At 38.9% G+C, this 24,546-nt stretch overlaps 1 protein-coding gene across 2 annotated transcripts in view; it reads right to left on the bottom strand.

Annotated features, from left to right (window-relative positions):
* Nucleotides 1-20,280, bottom strand: part of tenm2b (teneurin transmembrane protein 2b) — a 107,942-nt gene extending 87,662 nt beyond the window's left edge. For both annotated transcript variants that reach the window (XM_056731894.1, XM_056731896.1), the window contains exon 1: nt 19,844-20,280. In XM_056731894.1, coding sequence (XP_056587872.1) covers nt 19,844-19,892 — 49 coding nt within the window. In that variant the 5' untranslated portion in view covers nt 19,893-20,280. The remainder of the gene's footprint in view (nt 1-19,843) is intronic.
* Nucleotides 20,281-24,546: the final 4,266 nt, after the last annotated feature.

The raw sequence follows: 24,546 nt of genomic DNA, 5'->3' as shown, positions 1-24,546 counted from the left end.
ATTCCATCAATGGGTTCTTTCTTCGCTGATGGCATGGGCATATTCCAAGATGACAATTCCAGGATTCATCGGGCTCAAATAGTTAAAGAGTGGTTCTGGGAGCATGAGACATCATTTTCACACATTTGGTCCCACAGAGTCCACACCTTAACCCCATTGAGAATGTTTGGGATGTGCTGGAGAAGACTTTGCGCAGCGGTCGGATTCTCCCATCATCAATATAAGATTATAGTGAACAATTAAACACTCTGGGTGGGAAAAAATAGACATTCTGGACATTGCAGAAATTTGTCGAAATGACGCAACAGCGAATGTGTGCCGTAATCAAACCTAAAGGCGGCCCAAGAAAATATAAGAGTTTAATTAGTTTAATTTTGCATATAGCTCAGATTCTCATTTTGTGGTACTTTATTTCAGCAGAGTATCTTAGTCATTCAGATCCAGATCAGTAAATGCACCAACTTAAAATTTCTTTCACTTATATTACTTTGCAGGTAAAATGAACTACACAGAACTGGACGGCAAGATACCATATAAAAAACAATGAAACCAATTCCTAACAATCACATGCACATCCATTTCTTCAGCGTATTTTATATGCCGGCAACACTGCCGTGGCGCCGAGTGAAATAATTCATTTGCTGAGGTTTAAGTCTGGCTTTAGCGCAGAGATTCCGGTCTCGCTCATGTTTCCTGTTCCTGGGCATCCGAGTGGAGAAGAGTGACGTGGTTGAAGCTGAACGATCTGACAGCACCGTGTGCTCCCCGGTGAATTAAATCGTCTGTGTGCTTGGACTCATCTATTATGAATTTCTACTTTTTTAAACTTTTCATATAAAAGAAAACTGTAGTGAGTAACATCTTGTGAAGGACTGTGTGTAGGCTATATGCAGAGTATATTGAAGTAATGCTATTTACAAACAATATGTAGAAGTATATCAGTTATTACTTGATACATTACCAACCAAAATGCATCCAAAGGGTTAGGAAGTACACGTTTACGAAGCACCGTAGATTTGATCATACATGCAGTTTAACTTCAGGCTTCATTTATCTTTAGCAGCTACATTTGCAATAACCCGAAAAGCTTCTACATTAGTTCACCTTCATATATCTGTTTAGCATCTTTGATGAAGCTGCGTGTCATTAGCTCACCAGCGCAGCAGAGCACACGGTACAGCTCAATGCTTCCCTTATGAGTTTCTGTGAAATACTTGACTAGCTTGAAGACTGAGATCAAAGAGAGTGAGATTATTTGATGGTGTTACCACTGAGACAGCGCTGCCCGCTCTAGACTCAGAGGGAATGGGTGGCTTGGATAGTAGTGTGAGAATTGGCAATTGGCCCTTAAAAGATTTTGCTCTAAAAACTAGTATGTTGAAGGAGATGGGTGGGGGGATGACTAAGCTGTACAAGAAACACAGTTGTTCAAAATGGTCCCTGAATATTTATTTGATATATATTTAAATTTGGAATGTCGAGCATTGACACTCTTTTACATTGTGTTTGCAATATGATATTAATTGGTGACTTGATTTGTTAAGGAAAAATGTATATTACAGAGAATAGAATAGATTGCATTGTAATGCAATCGGCAAACGTAAAAAGCTAACATGATGCTAAACAGACTACAGTCACTCAATACTAACGTCACCACCAACAAGCCTCCAACAACTTTTCAAACTTATAAAAAATGTGTTCTTTGGCAAGTTATTATTTTGTGAATGAATTAATATCCACATTTTTATGAATTTGCGTCCATGTTGCATCATTTGTGAGATTTGTATGCGTTTAACTTCCGTGCCAAAGGATGTAGTCGCTTTGAGCAACTTGTTAGCAACCGCCGTTTTAAGACACGATAAAGCTTTTAAAACCACAAGCGGTTATAGCTAGTGTTTTATAACAGTATAAAATCTTACATGTTTAAAAAATATATTATTAATAAATAGTATTATTTTAGGCACCAAAAGCCCATTCAAAAAAAACATTGGCTTTGAGAAGATGAAACCGGAAGTGATGAAATACTCGCTTCTGGGATTTGCATACAAATTTTTTTTCCCTTTTGACCAATCAGATGAACTCCATGTGTTTTTTCACAAATATATTAGAACACAATTTAGAAGAGCTTTGTACAATAATTCATGTAAAAATGCTGTCTTGTAAAACTGGAAATCCCGGTCAATGGTCAATTTGAATGAATACATTTGAAATAAAGGCGAAAAAGGCGAATACATGTTATCCGATACCTCGCAACGTAAAGCTCATAACCCCATATCCCAATTACTCATCGAGGGCCCTAATGCTATGTATAGTGTAGACTTGTATCCTGTACTATCTGACACCCAACCACCCACTTACCCATCCCGCCACTTGCACCCACACTGAAAGCCATATCATTCCTTTCAGTTCATTGACCTCCTCTCTCCAGTTCTTTCCCCTCGTCTACCTCGCTCCCCCATCACAGACAGGCATTGTGAAGACGTGCCCGGCAATTAAAGGCAGCCTGGCGCCGGGGCTAATGAGATTCCAGAGCCACACTCCCTCTCTTCAACACCTCGCCAAGGTTATCGGCTAGCTCGCTAGCCCCACACGCCGCTCCCAGCGGACCCCGGCAGAGCGGCTCTCCGCCGAGCTACAGCAAGAGCCAAGATAATGTTAACTCCTGATATTCATTTGCTCTGCGAGGGAAGGCGCACGCGAGGGAAAGAGACGGAGCGCGAACGGAAGGAGAGGGAGAGACGAAGCTGCCTCATTAGTGTTTCAGTCACAGCATCCGTTTCTGCTCACACCAGGCTTACATACAGAAGAGAAAAGCTGCAATGGAAAATCACCTCACCTCTGACAAGTGCTGTTCACCAGGCACACACAGAACAATAATGGTGTCTTACAGAGAGGCCCTGCACCTCTCTCTCCGTCTCGCTCTCTCTCCCTTTGTCTTACTGCATGCTGCTCTCTCTTTTATCCGCTTATTAATAATTGATATAGTTTGAGAAGATGTGGATTTAAAAACTCCAAATAATATATCGTAATATATAATGTAACCCGCCACTTTATTAATGCAATAGCAACATTAGATGTTTTTATGGAATTACATGATTTGAATCCTGTTAAAACTGTAATTCGTGTTAGGCGTGTTAGTCCACATGCAGCTTTCATGATCTTAGTATTTAAAGGTTAAATGATGTTTAAAATAAAACAAACTGGTTACAGAAGAATGTGATTCAAGTAATACAAATGGTACAACCAGAGCTAAACTTCACATTTAAAACATTTGAACATTTAAATTGCGTTTTTAATTTAATGTGTAAATAAATTATTAACAATCAATAGCCACATTTTGTTGTGTTACTCCATTGTATTATTTTTTAATCTTTCGGCATGAGATGCCTTGTTTATGGCATATTTTTTTTTTATATATAAATATCATGTGATTTACGCTTGAGATGAAACAATACAGATACAGTAATTGGTTTAAGGAGCAGTTCTCCCAAAAAGGAGAATGATGTCATTAAATCAACCTTATGTTGTTGCTAACCTCTACAACTTTTTTGCAAACCTGCTGTATGAACACAAGAGAAGATATTTTGAAGAACTTTGGTAACCAAACAGTGGTGGACCACATTGACATTCATTGTATGGTCAAAAAACAATTGACACATTTCTCAAAATATCTTCTAAAGTGTCCCAAAGAAGAGTCATTTGAATGTTGATGAATAAATTATTACAATATTTATTTTTGAGTGAAATGTTCCTTTAACCTAACCTAACACTATTCGGATACCATGTGTAAACTCATACTATATAAAATGTACTCATCAAACTGGATGTGCAAATCACACTTATTTCAGAGATTTACCCTTTAAATGATCCTCTGTAACACTAAAGTCTAGAAGGGAAAGAGAAACAAACCAACAAACAAAAACAGTACTAGCTTCCCAAAAAGGAGAGAGGGCTATTCTTCACAGTACACAGAGCAGCTGGGGGTGGAAAGCCACAGTCTCACCAGATTTACTGTTGTGAGTCACATCAAAAGCAGAAAATATCCACTATAAATAACTTCAGTGACTACTGCACAAACCCATGTTTTTCAGCTCAGAAGACACTCTTCATGTTGCGCGTAAGGGATGCTGCGGGGACAACTGTGAAGGCTAGCGGCTCAATGCCAGTTTGCGTCAGTCAACGCAGACAAATCTCAAAGTCAAATGGGGTATAGGCCTATGCATATGTGTCGATGATGTACTTCCACTAAAATCTCAGCCAGCTCTGTTACATCCGGCACACGTAGGGTCCATAGGGAACAATGGAGACAATGGTCGCTTCAAGATGCTCATAGGATTGCGGTCAACGACGCGAGTCAAATTGTCCAAACACTACGTCATACATGGACGAACCAAAAATGAGAAGCGCTTCAGGCTATCTGTTTCAAGCTACATCCACAAATTTGAAAAATCGAAGTAAACTTTTTGACTTACTCAAGGCATGATCACAGAACCACAAAACAATGCTCAGCAGTGGCGCTGAAATTTGAATGTTTTCTTACTAAACACATAGTTATCCCCTTAGCTCTATGAGAGTGAAAGTGGCTTAGCTGGCCGAGATTTTAGTGAAAGTACATCATCGCCCCGTGTGTGAATACCACATTCACCCTGCTGGGGATTTAGGAAAGATGTAACATTCAGAGTTGAGATTTTGGGTCAAATATGATCGCGACATATCAGTGGCCAGATGTTTGCTGGAATTTGGGTTCAACAAGGCCTTGAATAAATCCAAGCATAGTGCTGTGATAACAGCAGCAAATCCAGGCAGCTCACTCTGTGATGGTGTTAGATGGATATGCAAGTTCAAACATCCAGTTTCACCCACACCGTTTTTATATTCTCTCTACAACTCCGTGTGGCCAGCACCGAGAAGTGTTCCCTGCAGGGACCTTCACTTTGCCATTATGGTGTGTGTCCCCTGGCAGCTTCATGCATCAGAGAGTCTCAAAGCGGGAATTCCAGTGGGCGTCAAAGGTGATGCTAACTCTCACTACCTGACAGCTAGCATCCCTCAACCACAGACCAGCCCTGGATGACTGCAAGACAGTGATTCCATTGGGATTTCAATGTTTTTGGATTCCCATGACATCCTGAGGTTATCTCACAATGTGTCACCATGTCCATTCATTAGCATGAAGCTATTCACAAACCTATGTAGCAAGTAGATGTTGTCGCTCTTGTTGCGACAGTGTTCGCTGAACCAAACATAACATGACATGATTTAAGAGTATTAGGACTAGGTCATTACAACCGAGTTCCGCGGATGCGAAGTATCCCGTCGCTGGTTGTGGATAGTATGCAAAGTTTAGAATGCAAATTGGGCGGTTCAATGGGGCGACAAACGTGCGAATTAGCATCGCCCGCACTCAAAACAAACCCTCTCCCTCCGGTCACAACATGACACGTTTCACCAGCCCAAAACCCCTGCAAGCGACCAGGCTTCCACAGAGCCAAAACAGCATTTAAGTTCACTCATCTGTCTTCCAAGCTACAATCGGGAACAAAACGCTGTTCTTACCAATAAGCATGATGGAAAGGTTTATTATTCCATTTAACAAAGGAAAGAATTGCCCCCTTTTTTTCACTTGGCAACTGCCGTACAAAGCGCTCAACAAAAGAACACTCCGGCCCACCAAAATCAGCTCTCACCTTCAGTGCGGCTCATTTGAATACTCCCATCATGCTTCATTTCAGCATTCAGCCAGGTGGCAAAATGGGGTAAACCAAACATTTCCAAATGAGAGGCTTACTAATGTGTGCTAAGAGACCTCGCTTATTTTCATATTTTAGAGCAACCTGTGGCTCTGTGTCTGTGATTTGCCTGAAACCGAATGGTTCACATAATACAGATGGGGCCTGATTGAATCTTTCCTTCTCATTTAATCAGAAAGAGAACAATTGCAATCTTTTCTCCGAGCAGAAGAGGCCTTTCCTCTATCTGGGATGAGATGCCAGCGATCGGTCTGCCTTATATTTTATTTCATTTATTCATCTGCCAATTCATAAATCTTTTATTTACCATTCCATATCACTATCTAGAAGTTCTCCCCCGTGGGACTGCTTTGTAATTGAGATTGCTCCAGAAGACCACATGCCTCTGATCCTGTCACATTCATTTCCTGCTTCTGCCTCACATGAGAATTCCAATTACACCTGCCGTCTCTTTGGTAGCCTTTGGAGAGCTGTGCTGCTTGCTGTTTGTGCAAGAAAAGTGTTTGCATTGGTAGAAATGTGCTTTAATCAAGAGGAGGATGCAAAAAGTGATCGCCGGAGGAGAGATCCCTGAACTCATCAGCTACGTGCTTGTCAATAGTGAAGATAGTGGTCAGGATGAAAATCGATGGGGACCGCAGGGCTGACGTGGACGGTGGAATCCTTTTAGAGGGATTCTTAAGAGACGGGTGATGTTGATATGTGACAAACAGGCCTGTCAAACGGTTAATCGCAATTAATCGATTCCAAAATAAATGTTATGTGTGCTGTATCATGTATTTATACGTTATATTTAACTCTTTCAACGTTATTGACGAGTTATCTCGTCATTTAAAAAAAAACACTTCCCCGCCAAAGACGAGTTATTACGGCAATCAGTGTTTGTACTGTTTTACAGCAGTTGCGCTATTACACACCACTGGGAAAAAGTACAGAATCCCAGAACCTAGAACGTTTTAGAGGTTGTGTAATCTGGGCGGAATCTTTGACAAAAAACGTTAATTATCTCAGCTGTTTAATCAAGATGCATTTTTGAAGAAACCTACCCACATCTACGGAGTGATAAAAAACGAATAAATGAAGATAGAAGAATAAGGTTTCTTTTGTTTATAAGATGAGACTTTGTTCTTTCATTTGACATATTGTTTGTCCATATATACTCTACAGAAAATTTACTATGAGCCATTAAAGTTTGGTGAAAATGTTAAAAAACGCTGCCGTAGGCTGGCAACTTTTTTTAAAGAGGCTGGCGGCGAATGAGTTAAGAAATATTTGTAATATATATTTAGATTTATGCATACAGTAATATACTATATTTAAATATAAATGTAAAAATATTTATGTAACTATTTGTTACATATAGACGGTTTCATCTGACGTTTTCGCCTGGCCCAATGTTAACTTTGGTTATAATATGACAATTTATTTTAGATTTATTTTATCTTAATTTAAATTTATATGAATATTTTATTTTATATTAATTGTATAGATATTGAATTAAAATTACTCAAGAGTTCTTGATTCTTTGTTTTGGAATCGATTAATTGCGATTAATCGCTTTGACAGTCCAAGTGACAAAACATCAAAGTTGGCACAGTACGATATATCCATTCCCTCTCATACAATTCACACCATCACACTTTTGACCCTACATAGCATCCCACCACCTGATACCAAATCCCATGAAATCTCTGTTGCCGTGTATCATCTATTCAAAGCGTATGGATCATCTGTGGGTTGTGCTAACTGGCAATTAAGTATTTTTAGATGGAGCGGCTCCTCCTACTGTCTAGTTTTCTCGCGCGAGTGTGTGTAGGACGTTAATGCGTGTGGCAGAGGCAGCAGACTGTAAAACAAACCTTTTTCACTCAAACTGAGAGCTAATTGGGTGTGGCTGAAACAATATGGCTTCCCACGGCTCAGCAGATACAAACGGCCCCGATTGCCAAGATGGCAAACTTTGCTCTTCCGGGCATCCAATCAGCTAAGAAAACTGTCCAGCGTCAGCCAACGGGATACTCCGTTGTAAATTTTGCCTTGACAGGCCAACGAAATGAGAGATTCTTCTCAAAGCGACAATAACTGTCAAATAGAAATGAGATTAGAAATGGGATCGGCGTCGGAGGCTTGTCGCACAGTGAGTGAGGGATGCCATTGCGACTGTGGTTTTCCTGTTTGACTTGAGTAATTTTTCAGGTTGAGTGAAGAAAACCTAACGTTAGCGCTGGAATTCATCTATTGACAGCATAAATGATTTGCTCACATCACTAGGAGTTGTTTTTTCGACAATGAAGAAGGCTAAACGCAGACTGCTGAGAGGCCCAAACTGGCATTTTGTGTATCATATGATTTTTACATTTCCTCTACATCTCTGTATCTGCCATGAGACCTTATACTTTGAATGAATCTCTCATATCACTCCAAAGCAGATGCTAAAGGCTTGAAACAGCATTGAATGCTATTTTTTTCACACAGCGTTACTAACCATTATGTTTCAATACATTACATTACTCTGTTATGTGGTTTCACTCCAGATCTATCTTTTTAAGACTAAAATACATCGACTGAACAGCTCTGCAAGACACAGAATGAGAAAACCAGGACAGATGTGGAAAGATAAAACCTACTAAATACAATATAGTAGCACCATACTGTAAAAGCCAATAAGACTTAACATTTGCAGTCAGCAACAAACCACAGTCTGGCCCACAGTGTCCAGCTTAGATGTTATCTGTTTCCAGTACAGAAGCAAAGCCTAACTTATCTAAATTTGCCATGGACTCAGCAAGAGAAATCAATACCACGCCATCTTTGTGCACGGCAACACACAAACTAAAGCAAAGAAAAACACACATTTCAATCTGTTAAATCTTCACCCCATTCCTTTTTTACAAACACGAAATGCCAAGAAGGGATAAAAGGAGGACATACTTTATCTGAGTAGCCGTAGGGGTACACAATATCCTCCTTGATATTTTAATACAATGTCATTTTTCAACTAAACGCTCTCATTTTCAATATAATATTTCTTAGTCCTTCCACATTGTATGTAAGTGCCTTAATGACAAAAAATGGACAAAAAATACTTAATAAATAGTGAATAAAATGAAATGTCTGTTATTTATACATTTTTGTCTGTAAAAACACAAGTAAAGAAAAGCAAAGCTTTTTCCCATTCGTTTATAGTGGCTATAACTTAAAAGAAATCTCCATATAGTTGGTCTAGAAAGGCTTCTGAAGACATACAATCCATTTCAGTCTGTTCCTCACATAAAGTTATCTGAAATGTGTGATACAGAGCTGAGTTTCCAAAAGTATTTTACTGTTGGTCCATTTAGGACCATATTTTATGGACTAGGCTGTTTCCTTACTAAATTTATTAAATGTGCCCTTCGGAAAGTCTCAGTCAAATCGAATAGTATTTTAAAATGATTTTACCTTGAACTTTTCACAGTTTGTAACGATTACTGTAATATAATCTTTAACTGCTCATAAAGTCAAAAGGCTTAAGACTTTCGGTCAGGCATCAGCTGGTCAGCAAATATCAAGAGGTCCTTCAAGGCCTCATTCTTAGTCATGCTGTAGCGAGGCAGTAAATGGATCCTGCAATTAGACGTGTGCATTTTTAATCAGAGCTGGGCCTTTGAGTCAGGTATAAACATGTGACTTTCTTTCACACGATATGCTTTATTTATTCTCAAACATCCAAAACGGGGATCAGATGTATACATTAAACATACATTACATAACATATTAAAATATATGAGGCATATTACTGTGAATATAAATTTTGCATTTATGAACACATAAACATACACATAGTTAAGAATGTAACATAAAAATCCATAAATGTTTACATATAATTACAATTATTATTAATTGTAAATTTACTTCTAAATATTTCCTACGTACAAGTTTTTGTGTTTATTAATACAAAATAAACACGCACAGTAAACAGATATATATTATGTAATACACTTTCATTCTGGATGTGATAAATCATGATGATCTTTTGACAGCCCTAATTTTGATTTGTGCACTTTTAGTTATTATTTCTCTGAATGAGGTTCCTCCATTAACAAACTAAAACACTTAACACTTTCCAAACGTTATTGGAAAATAATATATATACAGTAAATATATTATTTTCACATATTTATGTTATTATCATATAAATGTTTTTTCTTTAATATATTTCAGATTTGTGGTTTAAAAATCAGGATACTTTTAATTAAGCTGAATCAAAATAGTATGGAGTAATATAGTACAAAAAAACTAAATTGTGGTGTAAGGACGCGATTACAAATCTTGTTTACATACTGCACTACAGACTTATAAATGTGGATGACGCCTCTTATAAAAGCACAGACGTATTACATACTTTACATGTTAGCTTATGTTAGATATTAAACAATAATTGTATGCCATTCACAAACTGTGCCAGTAAAATGTATACAGTAAACATGACTTGAGAATGTGTATATTGCATTATATAGTGTAGTTGTAGTGCCCAAGCCTGGTAAAAACCCATATATACATAGAGACAGACAGGCAGGAGAACATACGGCTTTATCCCCGTGAGGGCAGTTAGGAAAAGCAGGGCAGACAAAGCAGCTCAGGTAATTAAACTCCATTCATGCTGTTAGTAAGGATCAATAACGCCAGTTAAACCACACACTGCGCGCTGTCGGCTTCCCATTACTACACAAGGCCAAAGACGTTAGAATATTAAAAAGACGTCTCCCCCTCTTTTTAATATTCTGAAAAGTCACCCGGCCATTAAAAGCAGGCGCGGGCGATCCCACAGCGGACGTCGCTTCTCCTCTGAGGGAACCCCGGGAATATTAACGTTCATCCACCCTTGCCTGGATGTCAAATGCAGATTATAGCAATTGTGTCATGCGTGTTCCCCCCAGGCTAAGCGGTTCTAACCTCACTTCACAGGCAGAGGGAGAAGAAAGCGGTGGCCGGGCCCCCTGCATGTGCCTGTTCCTAGACCCGGGCAGGGGGGTACACGGGCAACATGTTCGTAGCTGCGGGGAGCCCGCAGACAAAGGGGTATGAACCGCACGCCGACTGTTCGTCATCTACGCTGCTCGGCTTCTCTGTCAATCACGACTAAACTTAAACCTTTAGATATTTACCAAGACACAGAGGTGTGCTTCACCAACAAAGCCTCACGCTGCTCGTGAACGTATAGAGAGTGTTATAAAGAGACACGCCGTAAAGACCGCGGGGAGAGGAAGAGTTCAATCATAATTAAGAGAAACCCCCTACATTTCAGCTAATGAGATCTGGTGCCCCGTTGGCATGGAAACATGACAGCACGTTCCCCCTCATCCGCCACAAGCCTGGCATCCCTCACTGAAGCGTCTAAGCAACAAGCTAAAATGAGAAAAAGGAGGACGGCGTTTAAAACATCCTTTCTGAATCCTGCAGATATGAAGACAGATGTGTGTGCTGGCGTGTGTATTGACAGCACACCTGTTGGAGGCGTGGGAGCGTGTCACTAATCATTTAGTTAATGACAGGAACAATTATCAAGCGACATCGATGACAGCCCATGCGCCGTTCGTCAATTACGACCCGTTTTGACTGACATCTGTTCAGCCCGCTTCTCTTAACGCTTTCCGTGCATCTGTATGACATCACAGAGAACGGGAATCGAACTATTCAATTACACCAGCGGCCGCGCAGTTTTGACATTTACGAGCAGTGACTCGCTCACATCACCTTGCGTAACGCTCTATTTTTGATGCAGACAGAACACAGTGTGACACAAAGAGAAAGGCCTCTGCGGTCCCACAGACCCATGAGTCAATGCTTCTAACACTTTTACTGCAAAATGACACTCTAGCGTTGATACTGTGAAGCTTGTGTGTAAAAGCAGACACTCTGGGCTTCGTGGGAAGAAAAGAAAATGCAGCACAGTTTGATTTTATACCCTAGACGTTAGCTGTCATTCGAACGTAATGACAGATATGATATGATTTGTTCCCGCCTCTCTCTTTCACTTTCTCTTCATTGATCTGTTTGAAATCCAAACCACATGCACATCTCATCAACAAACCGCTTCACTTATGCACTCGCCTTTGCACTTCCTAAACCATACAAACACACATTGCACGCAGACATGCTGCAGACCTAAACCCGAATCCTTCCGTTTGGAGTCGAACACGACTTTGTGGTAATGGAGCATCTAATAGAGCAGGGGTTTATGGTTGTCAGCCGTACCCCCTTAATCTCAACTATTTACTGTACTTATTTATTACTGAACATTTCAACGAATTATATTTAAGTTTCATATGCAATGAACAAATTACATTATATCTGACGCGTTTGATTATTCCCTTTTTTCACAAAGGCCTATGTTTTTTTTAAAGGGGTCATTTGACTCGGCTAAAACGAATATTATTGTTTGCTATAGATGTAATACAATGTGTATTTTTTTTCTGACACTTAAATTTTTGCAATTTCACGTGTCTAATAACACACAAAAGACAAAGAAAAACACGCACTTCTGGCGAATGACTCCTTTAATATGTTGCAGGGTTCCTAAATGACAGATTATTTTAAGATTTTACATGTACATCACATTTGAATAATCCGAGTAACACTTGCAACTTTTCCCTTTTTAATTTTAACAATTTTTCTATACACTGGTAGACATACAGTGTAGGGTTGCACGGTGTACCGATGCTACTGTAGTATCGCGATGCTAAAGCTTCAAAATACCCGCGATGACGCTCTATTTTTGAAACGGTAGTATCATAGTACTGTAGTAAATGTTGCATATGTGCATTAATATTCATTTGAACACTTACATCTGCCTTTTTGCGGTGTTTATCTGCTAAATGAATGTGTGTTTTGAATGACTGGGACCAGTTAATTACTCAAATTGGCGGGAGTTGGTTAAATGACTCACCAACTACGTTGAAAATGGACGCCACCTACTGGCCTTTATAGTTCTGCATTTAAAGAAACCTTATATTTCCCTTTATTTAGACTGCTGTAGCAATGAAATTTGTCCCACATTTGAATTATTTCCCATGTGAAAAATGATCTAGTGTACTTTAGTATTTACTACTAAAAGTCATGTACACTAATGTTTTTGACTCTTTTCATAGTAGCCGAAATATTCCTACAGTATTTGCTACAATTTATCAAATACTACAGTTTATACAATAACATATTCTAGTGCAAAGTTTAATAGTGTTTTTTTGTATAGATTTGAATTATATGGCACAGCATCGTGATACTACTTGGTATCGAGATACTTCAGCTGGTATAGTATCGTAAGACATGTTTATGGTAACGTGACAACCATAATACAAGGTACCAACTCACAAACCGCCTACAATTCCCCCACAACCACCAGGGGTTAGTAAACCCTGTTTGGAACGCATGGTAGTGATGACATATTTTTGTTTCCACAAATGTCCTACACCCACGATGCTTTGTGCGATAGATGGGAGTAATTTACAGTCCAATGTAAAAAAATGTGTTTCTAACACTCTAAGTTCTAAGTTATTCGTTTGTAGGAGAATGTGAACTTACAGACTGACAGCACTTATACTACGTCAGCATACTGTCCACTACTCTAAAGAGGAATGGGATGATGATTTTAATACTTGACAGCGGATATTTATCAACTTTATTATTATTTTTTGAAGATCATACAGTGTTTTGAGGATTACTTCAAACAATTTGTACTCCCTTTTAAAACGCGAGCTCTCTTTTTGAATTAATGTTTGTTGTCTATTTGCTTGAGAAAAGCGATCAACATTTTAAAGTTTATCTTTTAAAAACTGTACAGTCCCTCACAGGAGCACTCTTGTTTTAGATGTAATGCAATGTCTATACACGATTTGAGGTTCAAAAGCACTGTATTTTCCACATACCGTAAGATATTACCATAAAATTGTGTTTTAAGTCGACTTGTAGAACAAAGCGTTAAAAATCTTATAATCTAGTTATTTTAGGCATTAAAATAAAAAACAAATTTATAAAACCATTGTTTTTGGTCATTAATCTACTCCATGACTGTAGCAGTCAGTGAGCTACATACGCTAGTACTCAAATATTCAGGAGCACATTCTCCTAATCTTGTTAATTTGACTAAAATAACACTGAAAGTATACAGTTTATAAACAGAGCACATTTTAGAGTTTCACTAATGTAAAAAAAATCTAACAGTATAAGTTTTTAATACATGTAATGTACAAGTCCTTACATGGAAGCAAATAAGAGACATAATGTTTTGAAATTTAACAGCCTATGAATACTTGATTTTGAATTATTTTACTTTGGAAACCATGTATCTGAATTTATTTGTTTCGAATTTACCTCTATGAAATTTAAATATGAAAATTCTTGATTTCCAATTTAAAAACCTGAATTTAATGCTCACAAATTCAGATACAAAAAAAATAAACTTACAGAATTTCAGATAAAATGCATTCAGATTGATCAAATTTGATTGCTCTTATTCAGATCTAAATTTCAAGTTAATACTTTTCAAAGAAAACATATGTCTAATTCGACTGCTCAAATTCAAATCGAAAAATTCAAGTTAAATATTCACATGGTAACATGCGGGCTACCCAGGATAGGAAAAACAGTTGAGCCCAGAGCCCGTCTGCAATTGAACCGAACCATTGAACCGAACCAATGAACCGAACCGACGTCGGTCGAGAAATAATAATAATAATAGTTCCAAAAAATAATAAGCAACAACATACTTTTGTTCTGTAGAGTCTGATTGTACATAAACAGCAAACTTACCGGAGCGCCTTCGTTTTCCCTAGAAGTCATCTTCTTAACAGGTTTAATATCCGTGCCTTGGCCTCTTCTTGGATCATGACAGACAGTCAGGTTGTCGTGCTCTGATAGGCCGCCCGACGTCGGTTCATTGGTTCTGTTCAATGGTTCGGTTTTCATATTTAAATTTCATAGAGGTAAATTCGAAACAAATAAATTCAGATACATGGTTTCCAAAGTAAAATAATTCAAAATCAAATATTCATAGGCTGTTAAATTTCAAAACATTATGTCTCTTATTTGCTTCCATATCCTTATACAGTATATGTCAATCTTTAACATTGTGACATATGTATAACATATCACATAAACTTGTTCGAGAAAGTGAGCGTTTGTGCGGTTGTGCGCATCGCATGCGAGTTGGTCAGTGATGGATGAGTGGGCTACTCATCCCTCTCCCAACCCTTACCTCCCCCAACCAGGTTTACCACTGCTTATTTGTCATTGCCATCGTTAGGCCAGCGCTCTCACCGTGGGATCAAGCCCCACTTTATCTCTGTCTTGCAAAACAAGATGGTACCACTAAAACTACACAAAAAACATTGTGCCACCGAACCCATTGATAATGCAGAAAGCCAAATGCAAAAAGAGGGACCTGTTTGTAAAACCTGCCTGTTCCTGTGCTTTACATCATGCACCAATCATCCGATCCATCCTCTCTAAACATTTATTTTCATCCGTGCTCGTACGATTGTGTCCCGAGGCAAATACGGAACAGAGCCATGTTTCAACAAGTGAGGACACTATAGCGTAAAGCAAAAGAACAAGCACAGACATGATCATGCATAATTCTCACCTCTGCTCTCACCTGTATGATGGAGAGGTGCTAATGGGAAAGGGACAAAAACACAGGCGATTAACGCGTGAGAATGAGCATGCAAGGGTTCGTAATATTTCTCCATCATTGAATCAAAACCGTACACCAGACATACAAAATCCTTGTTTTGAAACAAACCGTGTTTACCTTCTGGCGTTCCATAGTATGGCGCTGACTTTTGTAATTAAGACACAATCTATAATGAACCTAATTTACATAAAAAAGTTGTTTGCGCCGAACAAAATGACTTCATTTGAATACAGCGCGTTGCTATTTAAGTGGATTTAGCACCTGGTTAACTGGACCGCTGGTGCTTTGTGAGAATAAGATGCAGGGTTTTGTACTTAAACGCAGCATGCCAAAGTACCGCAACCGTATTGAATCAGTCTCGCAGGAAAGACGTGAAGGTGGGAAGAAGGCAAGGACAGAGATTCGGCTGCCCCTTCACGCGACACAGAAAAATGAGCGGGACGGCAGAGATTGATCGTATAGGGCAGAGTGGACCATGTTTCATGTCACAATGCAGCTGTGACCTTCAGCAATAAAGGTCCCAGAGGAATGGCAGCCATGTAACGCTCTTTTACGTCTACATCGGAGTTCCTGCGAGGACGTTCTGCTTCACAGCAATTCATCACAACAAAGTAGCTCTCCATCTCTCATCTGGTAATTTTCCTTTGGTCGTAGCGTCTTTAACCCACTCCAGTGTGACCCTGGAGCAGAGGCCGTAATGTGCGAAGTTTAACACATAAAGAGCTCGGGGCATCTCAGCCAGGTCCCAAACACCTGCGTCCACAGATCCGCTTTCCCCATGTGTTTCATTAGACTTTCTCTGTTCTCGGCGAATTACTATCTATGTTAATAATTCCCAAAGGTTTAATATGCCGAACAACATTTATACACCCAGTCTCCAAGAATGATATTTGAAAAGAAAGTAAAATTCTGAATTAAAGATGTTAAACCGCAAAACAGCTGAGGTAAGACAACAGACCCATCAATAACCCCTGAATAATCTATCACATGTTCCATTGTTCAGATTAGCAAAACGGTGTGCCAAAGAGCGATCAGATAAATCAATATCAATTAATCCGAGTGTTAATAAAAGCCTGTTGTGAGACTGATGAACTTGGCACTGGCTGAACACTGGATCTTGCATGCGAGCACAAGCATGCATACAAACATACTGAAAACACAAACACGGTCCGCCCTTTTTTTTTAAACAACAAGCTTTTGTGTTAACAAACTGACTTAAAGGGATATTTCATACAAAAATAAGACCTCTATATAATTTGTTTACCTTCATGTTACTCAAAAAGTGTGGAACACAAAAAGAGATATTTTGAGAAATGCCTCTCATACATAGAAGTCAATGGGGTTCAGTGTTGTTTGGTTACCGACATTCTTCAAAATATCTTTGTGTTGTGCAGAAGAACAAAAGCCTTTCAGGTTTGAAATGACATGAGGGTGAGCTATCGTTTTTGGGTGAACTATCCCTTTAACCACATGGTGACCGCACCACGATTACAAGCTCAGTTTTTATTTACACTATAAACATCTGGACGTGCTTCCGCAATGCAGATAAGAGTTGTGCCTATAAGAGTTATTTTCAGTTTTTCTGAAACGACTATTTCTAGGCATGTGTTTAGGTAAAATTATTTATTATTATATTTTTGGTTTCGTTCCGTGAACTACTCCCAAAATAAAAAAAATGGTTTGTATTTGCTTTTATTCGCAGGAAATGAAAACTGGAGAAATAGGTCAAAATAACAGAAAATGTTTTCTTCAGACCTCAAATACTGCAAAGAAAACAAGTCCGTTTTCACCACAGTAATATTTCAGGAAAACTTCAATTCTTATCACAGTTTCCATGTGTCTTGTCATGCTGTCAGCCTTTCACAATGATGTTGGGTCACTCCTGAGGTTTGATTGTATTGAAATTCAAGCGGCACTGGATGACCACATCACATCTAGAAATGCTGAATAAAGAAACTACTGAAATGGTCTCTTATTGTTCTCTTTGGCTGTATAGTGTATCCATCAATGCAGTGTTTATTGAGGCTATATGAAACACAGCACCCAATAAGCCTATCCCATTAACTGGTATTGATGAAAAATTGCTGTTACACTTAAAGTCCCGTAAATTAACAAACTGTTGGCTTATTAAAACAATAATAGATTTTCCTGTGTTGCTCAATTTCCCTTTCTTCTAATGAGATGCCAGCAAGTGGCCCTTGCCTGCGAGGTTAATGGATTCCATATTTTTCAATTTTAAAATCGGGTTCTTCCAGTTCAAGAGCCGATGCAAAACTACCGTTAATTAGACAGCCAAGGCTCAAAAGAGCTTAAAGAGAGTGCGGAAAACACAGCTCGCCTCTCCACATCCACTTCTGGGGCTTTCCTCAGAAATGTAGTAATCCGTGTTCTTCCTGCAAACTCTTACTGTACACATCCCACAGCATGTTTAAAAGCACAGCTGCTCTTGTGGCACCGCGAACACATGTTCGCTTTTGTAAAACATGATAGCTGATGCTATAGCCGTGCCCTTCTCATGTAGGGGGTGTAAATGGACAAGATGGGGTCTTTGAACACCCCAGTTGTCTTTCCGAAAGGTGGACGGAGGTGAAGTTGTGGGGAGATTGCCCGCTGAGCTTCGAAATGATACAGACAGGCATTGGGGTGCTACAGGCTGCCATTGATCACACATTCTGGACGGGAGGCTTCTCAATAACCCCCTCCTCTCTCCCCGTCTCCTGCATCTGTGGACTAAGAGGCCTGGGCTGAGGTAAATTGCTTCATGCCAGTCTAATTCTGAGAGGCTCGTAAAAGCAGAGATATGACTGCGTTCACTCCCCGACTCCCTGAAGTGCACGGCTACGCTCTCGTGTAGAGATGAAGAAGAGGTCTTCGGATGGACCGCATTCGATTTGGGAGCGAGCATGCTTTTACAGCACACGTGCGCAGACACACACTCACATACACTGACCATAGCATCTGCTGGAGAGCATTTAATTTCAGTTTGGACCTCTGGGCAATTTATCCACCTTGTGTGTCCTCTCCATCATGCTATAGACATTGGGTTTCGGTTTACACGAGTTTATAATCCATTAGGACGTGACTTTTATTGTGTCTAGTCATTGGAGTTGTATGGGATGCTTTATGCCATGTCAAATATTGTGAAAAGCTTATTTGCCCTTCTCCTTTGCATTAATCACAATGAAAGTTTAAAAAGGCTCAGTTATTAACTATATTGTTTCTTGGGCATTGTTCACAGCATGCGGATGAATCATACTAATGCTGATACAACAGAGACAGAACGACAAAAAAACAGCTGGGGATCTCCATTGCTCGGTTATGGTAATTAGGCTTAAGTACAGTCTACTCAAGTCATTCATTTGATTGTTTTCAAAGTTAAAATGTACATTTAATCTTGGTGTACTGTACTCTCTGTCATAAAGCGAGACAGGAGGTCTGAACTCGGGGTTTTATGTCCAAGGAAAGTGTGCGGCAATTTATTCTGCCAAGACTTGAAATATAGCACACAAGCCATGGATTCATTTATGATGCTTTTTGTCCTTTTCGGAGCTTTGCAGTATAAATCGCCATCAACTATACACCATCACTGCATGATAAAGAGCAATTTGAGTTTCAGGAAAACGAGCAAAATTATGGAATGAGAAATTGGTCTGACATTTCATTCTGGGGTGAACTCATCCTTTAAGAGTTTGAATAAAAACACAATTAAAATGTGCATATGACTTTATAAATAAATACAAATCTTTTTAACAAAGATTATCTTTGTGGCATGTCTGAACAAATAATAGTTTGTGTTATAAATCAATGTGCCTTTCAATTATTTAGATCATGAAAAGGTAAGATAATGTAATAACATACAGTCAGGCCTTAGGAATAAAAACTACTTTAAATGTTAAAAGACAAGACACACAAAAATAAAGAACTAAGAAGATTTTTATATTTCACGTCTATTTACAGTTAGATCATTTCTAGTTACAAAAAAACACCAAGAGGAATGAAGAGAAATGAATGATCATAATGTCTTGGTAGAGTTGCCCTAAAGAAAACTGACCAAATTGTAAAAGAAACAATAATCGGCTATCGCCATTTGTATTACTACAGTTAAACTATGGTTACTAAAGTGAGACATAAATGTGTGTCTACTGTGGTTTAACTACAACTAAACTGCGTAATAAGGCTCGCGTTCTTTTGACAAGCTTCATACATTAAATCGAAACAAATCAAACTTGCATGTTTATTCTGTTACAAAACCCTCCCAAATACATTTAATCTACATTAAAATCATCAGTTGCTTTTTCTGTGCCGCGTAAATTTACTCGCTACGGAGAAAAGCCATCGCGTCTCACCAAAGCGCGCAATTTGCCCGCGGCACCTTCGCGCGCCGTTGACAGAACGCGCTGATGTCAGTGAGTGAAGCGACACTTACCTGGATCGTGCCCGAGCGCCTTCGTCCTGTGCATGCCCGGGTGCTGCATCTCTCCTCGGGTTAACCGTCTCTGAACTCTGTCAGAAATCCTTTAAACAGGTACTATTGGAGAACGGGTGCTATAGCGCAAATTTACAAACGAAGTCAATCTGGCGACAACATCTACTTGTAAACACTGCTCGCGGTCATTTCCGTTACCTCCATTACATGTTTAGTTACGGGGGTAAACGTTAAAGAAAGTTACGTGAATAAAACGGCAGAACAGAGATGAGAAATCCTGGAACAATAGCGCGCAGTTGTGAGCCGGTGGTGGAGTTGGAGAGCGGAGCTCTGTGCCTCACTTACTCCACACAATGCAGGAGCTTCGGTTCAGTTTGGAAGGGAGGGGTGGGATGTGTCTGATGATGTTTATGAAGGAAATTATAAGAGAGAGTGAGAAATAACTTGCCTCATGAGTGGAATCAGTGTGAAAGGATGATTTTTGTCAACGTATCACTGTAACAACTATTCTGTCACAATTTCTACATTGAGGAATCATTATTTTCATCTAGTCTCACCCAGACAGGCACAGACAACATGAAGCGAATCCGGTCCCTAAATTTGATCTATCGTGTCATTTTTAAGGTGTTCTGTGACTAACTGATGACCAGTGCTCCTGCAAAGCTCCAAGCTGCCACATGGTTGCCCTGTGCCCATGGGTTTAACATAGCCAAGCACAGCCTGCTGGTTTTCATCCTCTCCCATATGGGTCAGCTTCCTGCCCCCGCTGGGCAAAGCTTACTACTTAGGATGCCTTTCCTACGCTTCACGCTGACCTGTGAGCAGTTTTGGGTACCTAAATCCAATTCTCACTTACAGTCACTATTATAAAGCTGGTCCGTCATCGGTGCCAAATTTGAAGAGGACAAACAGAGGCATTGGTGTATTGAGTTCGAGTTGGGCGGTACCATCAACTGCTTTTAATGCTGCACTTCTCATGTTCTATTACTAGACTGCAGGATCTGTTCAGAAATACTTGTGTGGGATCTTTCCAAACTTTAAAGCAATAGAGAGCACTTACTGTTTGATGGTGCAGTTATTCCATGCTCCCAAGTGGTGAAATTTACAGAGGCAGGTGCATTTTTATGTATGCGACACCATGATGGGCTAATAAGAATGCATCATTTAAATGAAATATTTTACACTTTAACACAAAAACATATCGCTTTACAATTCCTCATAATTGTGCAGTAGACACTGTAGGTGATGTAAACCGCATTGTATGAAGCATGGACTGCATATAGCACATATAGCATTTAAATGGTTTTTTTTGCATGCAAGGCTTTGATCAGGAGACACAAATAGGTCAGCAATTCATCTCTTCACTAGAATAAATTTAAGGAGTGGAAGGAGATATGCACTTTTAAACATTCTGGGTTCTTTACAATCAGCATTATAAATGTACCTATGCCGGGTTGTTTATACCCTGTGCTGGGTCAAATTTTGGGGGTTAACCCAATCAAAGCCTTTGGATAAAAACTAAAGTTGTAAAATTAAATACAGTTGTGGACATAATGAAACACACAACCTGAATAATGAAAAAATATATATTCTCTTTTCATGTGATAGATACAAGAGCACTATACGGTGGGCGAGATGGTTTAGACTGGATAATGAATATGTATTAGGTACATTACATTACAGGTAAGAATTATCAGTTTTAATGATTTCCTGATAATGTTTGTTAATAAGGTAAGCTATATAAACAGGCACACATGTACTTTTAACATATACAAAAACATTCAGTTCAATTCTATTATCATTGGAAACGGATATCTCTAGAGATGCAGTAGTTCATTCCCTAGTGCACAATCTGTTCTTACATTTCATGCTGTCATGGGTTTGGGCTAATCACCCCACAGGTCTGCCTGTGGCTGTCAGTCATCTAGCTTGCTACAATATGCAAATGATCCTAAACGCCGTTGGCTGGGTTACGCCACATTTGGATGAATCTTCCAATCCAATGTCATTCGGATGGGTTTGTGCCAGTTGCTGCAGTTGAGATTCCCCTCATCCCACCCGAAGATGAGAGCCAAGCATCTTATCAACAGCTATTAATATACACTGAGTGTCTTTTTAGATTTCCTCCAGCACTACGCCTGACTACGTGAGACTCCAATTAAACACAAAACAGAATGTAGACGTGGCTCTTGCTGGCCACCACGCAGCCAAAGGCTATCTGTAAAACTGCTTACATAGAAGCTCCTCTCTGCTATGTCGCACTGAAATGCCGTCAGACATGTACTTGACAGTCTCTGCATATTGTAAATTACTTCCAATATAACAGCAATGGCGCTATAACTGCTTATGTTCAATTCATGCCTAAGCAATTTTAGTGAATTGTAAATTGTAATTTTATACCACTATAATATGTAATATTTTATTCTGTACATTTTCTAGTAAATGAAAAAAAAATGATTTCTATAGATAAAGCCACGGAAAAAAAATTAACAGAGCATTTCAATATTGTTTTCAGTTTTTCTACATATATAATTTCTAGGTAAAATTGTTATTTTGGTTTCATTCTGTGAACTACTAACAATATTTCTCCCACATTTCAAATAAAAATATTGTTTTTATTTGCATGTACTTGTAGAAAATGAAAACTGGAGAAAGAGGTCAAAACAACAGGATCAAGATCAATATCATATTCACTTCTATGCAATACAAAAATAATGTTTGTATGTATTTAGGAATTGTTCAAAAATATTCTTTTGTGTGATGACCTCGATTTTCATCAAAGTTTTCATGTGTCTTGTCACGCTGTCAGTTTCTCACATTGATGTCGGATGACTTTATGTCACTCCTGAGGTTTGATATTGCTGAAATTCATCCGACACTGGAATGAATAACCACAATACATCTAGTAATGCTGAATAAATGAAAATATGAAATTGTCTCTTACTTTTGTAATAAGAACACTTGAATCAAAACAATTGATGGAGAATCCTTCATAATGTTACTTTGCAATGTACAGAAACGTCATTCCCTCAAAAAAAATCACATTAAGGTTTTCAGGGTATGATTATTATTAACTAACACCGTTTTATAGGCTGATGAACGTGGTTCTCTGCAGAGAGGTGGCCCTGATCAAATATTCCCTTTCAGCAGAGGAAGAACAAAGGCTATCATGGCGGCGGGATTACTTATGCCCTTTTCTCTCGCTCCGTGTCCAGTTTCTAGCATTCTCTTTTACATGAGAAGCAGCTCCCACGTGAAGATAAAAGCCAGATCAGTTTGATTAGAGTAACCTGTCATTCACCTGCAAACACGGCCTGTTCCTCTGAAAGGACAGAAGAGAAAGAAAAAAACGACAAAGCCTCGGGTTTCTAATTAGCTTGGGATTATTAAACATTCCAAAACTATGAAGAGTGGTTTGGAGTGAATTTTATCAGCCTGACTCAAGAATATTATTTAGCTGACGTAACGTTTGCCTGGATACTGTAGCATATTAAAAAACTCTATACAAAACCTTGAGTTCATAAGCTGCCCTAAATTTTTAAGTTAAATCTAACTTATTTAACAATCTCGTGAATTTTAATGATTTTAAACGTTTAAATGTTTGAAAGTGACAATAAACTTAACATAACATTAAGATATGGCTTGCCCTGCCTTCGCAACGCACGTCCATGACTTCCGTATAGCGCAATCACGTTTGAAATGTCACGCCTGATTTCAAAATTTCAATAAGGTTTAAACATCCCTGATATGCACTTGAACAGAATATTTCAAACAAAATCTTGCATAAAAACATATGACGTGTCATTCAACATCCAAGAACTTTTGAACTTCTTTCTTTCTCCACAACTTCTGCTTATGTCACATGTGATTATGTAGTTCATGAAGTCATGGACGCGCTTCATGGGGGCACTCCGATGCATGCAAGCCATATATTTATGTTTAAAAAGTATTTTGTTTTTTTGGAAAATTACTAATTGTTTCCCTAGGCAATACACTTATTCAACGGCTGGTGTCGTGTAGAGCCTGAAATTTGGACCTTAAAGGTCTCCTCATACAACTGCCTTCAACAAGTTGGTATGATTTATTAGTGTCTTCATGAAATGTCTGGAACATATTTTGCAAAAAAACACTCAATGGCTGTGTATACAAAACCCTTCTTGCCTCGTCGAAACAGCTCTGCTCACAACAACCTGTTTTAGTGGATGTCTCTTTAAATGATAATGAGTTACAGCGGACCCCACCGCCCCATCCAGCTTGTCAACACAACACATGTGTAGTACTGCTATGGCAATGGTTTAGCTAAATGATATTTCCTGAATTCCTCTGTGGTTAGTTTTGTCTTAAATGTCTCAAATCGTTCGTCCGGAGACAAAACAATCTGTCATAGCAAGTGGCGCACACTTTGTGCGTGTATGTTTACCTAAAATCCACGAAACTGTGCACCTGAGATCTCAGCAGAATAACGTGGATTTGAGCGCTTGTCGTTGACAAATTATAATGTTACACACACAACGTGAATAATTTTTCAGCCTAAGCACAAATGATTACAGACGTTTAAAATGAAACTAAGTGTTCGCCCCTGTTCATTAGCAAAACAAACAGCTTGCCGCAGCTAAACATATTAACGCACATAATGTATTAACATTCATACAGCTAAACTCAAAGTGTCCATCTGCACTTATTTTCAGTAAATTTAACACTGG

The sequence above is a fragment of the Triplophysa dalaica genome, chromosome 19 (assembly GCF_015846415.1).
Source record: "Triplophysa dalaica isolate WHDGS20190420 chromosome 19, ASM1584641v1, whole genome shotgun sequence".
Taxonomy (NCBI): Eukaryota; Metazoa; Chordata; class Actinopteri; order Cypriniformes; family Nemacheilidae; genus Triplophysa; species Triplophysa dalaica.
This window is presented reverse-complemented; position numbering and strand designations above follow the sequence as displayed.